This window comes from Berghia stephanieae, chromosome 2, assembly GCF_034508935.2.
Source record: "Berghia stephanieae isolate SIO BIC M18660-M18661 chromosome 2, UCSD_Bste_1.3, whole genome shotgun sequence".
Taxonomy (NCBI): domain Eukaryota; kingdom Metazoa; phylum Mollusca; class Gastropoda; order Nudibranchia; family Aeolidiidae; genus Berghia; species Berghia stephanieae.
Genome location: NC_088361.1, coordinates 80666542 through 80669041, shown reverse-complemented (window position 1 = coordinate 80669041; position 2500 = coordinate 80666542). Strand labels below are relative to the sequence as shown.

At 37.1% G+C, this 2500-nt stretch overlaps 1 protein-coding gene across 1 annotated transcript in view; it reads right to left on the bottom strand.

The window, feature by feature from the left end:
• The window catches only part of LOC144963744 (uncharacterized), an 18785-nt gene that overhangs the window by 12481 nt on the left and 3804 nt on the right, over positions 1-2500 (bottom strand). The window contains exon 2 of the mRNA XM_078897692.1: positions 243-408. Within this exon, the coding sequence (XP_078753818.1) occupies positions 243-408 (166 nt within the window). The remainder of the gene's footprint in view (positions 1-242; positions 409-2500) is intronic.

The following is a 2500-nucleotide window of genomic DNA, read 5'->3' as shown; positions in this document are numbered from 1 at the left end:
CTCCTCCTCCTCACCCTTCTCACTACCACCACCACCACCACCACCATCATCATCATCATTATTATCATCATCATCATCATCATCATCATCATCATCATCATCATCATCATCATCATCATCATTATCATCATCATCCCAAACAAGAAAGAACAAAAATAGGCTTCTCGATATCATCATCATCATCATCTTCATCATCATCATCATCATCATCATCATCATCATCATCATCATCATCATCATACCTGTAAATCTGTAATCTGTGACTGTATGACCGAGTTGTGTGCCACATACTGTAGTCTCTGCCTAGACAGTCCATCCTTTAGTAAATCCAATTTTCTCTCCACATCCACAGTGGTGATCACACAACTGCCAGGCGTACCAGCTGATAATAGGTAGTTACAGTTGGGACTGAAATAAGATCAAAATCGAATATTTAAAAAAAACGCACCCAATTATTCAGCTTACCTGTCTTATCAATGGATGTCATCAATAGCATTTTCTATGTAATATTTGTTTTCAATGTGGCTACTGTTTAGCGCTATGGGGAAGAGAGGGGAAAAGTAAACGTGGTGGTGGGGGTGGGTAGTGGCTCAATCTGTAAAGAATTTGACTCACAAGCAAAGGGATAAAGGAACAAAGGCAACGATCTGACTGAATTCACGTTTTATCAATCTTTAAAAAAATCCTCATTGTAAAGAGTGAATGAAGTTGACGACACCCAGCTCTTTGTTATTGTTTTTAGACCGCCAGTTGGGCGATTAGTTCTCACTAAAGTCCCTCTAAAATAAAAGTTAGACATAGATGAATCAGACCAACACACAAAACTGTAATGCCAATATATGTTTTTGGATGATTGTAAGACCGCCAGTTGGGTGATTAATTCTTACGAAACTTTCTTTGTCGGACTATAGAAAGAATGAAGTTGACGTCACTCAGCTCTTTATCATTACTTTTAGAGTGCCAGTTTGGTGACTAGTTCTTACTAAAATATATAAATGTTTCAAGATAACTCATAATTTTGTGTGTTGATACGTTTCATCTGACGGACTGATGTTGTGGGTATTTTATTAAACGTATAATTTCGATAAATACCAGACAATCGTTGCTATGCGTTTAGGTAAAATGCGCACAACATCCGCCAGCCGGATGTAGGGTATCAATCCACAAAACTGAGTAACCTTGAACGTTTATAGTCTGATTGATATAACGAATCATCAAAATGGATGTTAAAAAACAACAAAGAGTTGATTGATGTCAATTTCGTTCATTCCACTGGAAGTAAAACAGAGGAGAAAAAAATCCTAATCCCCATTCCAAAATAAAACTGAATCAGCTTCTCTTGGCAAGGCATGTAACTCAGCCCTCCTGATTACAGGCCAGATATGCATTAAACTCATAGAGATCATCAGATAGTTGAGACAATTTAATGTTCATGTCCCTTCCAAGACCTGCTGTGCCCACGGAATCCCGCAAATTCCTCAAAATGAATGAAAGAAGTGCCGTGATTTTTTGCATGCAGATTTAATTTTAATTGACATTACGAATTTCAAATATGTCAGTCACAGACCAAATGTCCCATCGAAATGGCGAATTTCTTAGATATTATTTTCGGTGTTTGTGACAAAATATGTTTTAACCTCTATACGAATGTTTACGCTTGATGTGATATGTTCTTAGCATCTTCAGCACATGCTGGTTAACAAAACAATCAGCCCCACAGATAATGAGCATTACTCCCCGTTTGAACATGGGAAATAGAAGAAAAAAAACGCCTCGAGTCATGAAAATTTTCCAACGCAATTCTGTTCAATCCTATGTCAAAACATTGTGATAAATACTCACATAAAGAATTAGTGACACACCCCCAAACCCGCTAGGACAAACATAGCTGATTGTTTACAAACAATAGAATGAACGAAGTTGACGTCACATTGATATCTGTCAATGTTGTTTTAATAGAAGTTGAGTGATTGGATATCATTACTCGTAGATTTTCTCAGCCCAACTATTGATGCCATGCGTTTATTTAGAAAAACAAAACAACAACCTCATAACATCCGTAAGCTGGATATTGATGCTATGCACTTAGTTACAATATCCGCCAGCCGGAAATAACGTACCAACACACAGAACTATGTGAAATCTTAAACGTTTTTGCCGGATTGATACAATTTAGTGAGAACTACTCATAAAAATGGCTGGCTAAAAACAATAACAAAGAGCTAAGTGACGTCAATTTCGTTCTTTCTATAACGTAAGTTATTTCATTGGATGAACTATTGAATACAACTCACGATTTGTTTTCTTTTGTGGCAAAGGACTGGCATTTTGACGTCATTTTTTGGTCAGTATCAGCGTGGCCTTCGTAAAGTTATGGCCTGATACTGACCAAAAAATGACGTCAAAATGCCAGTCTTTTGCCATAATAGAAAACAAATCGTGGGTTGTATTCAATAGTTCATCCAATGAAATAACTTGTTTCCGTGAGCTCTACTAACGA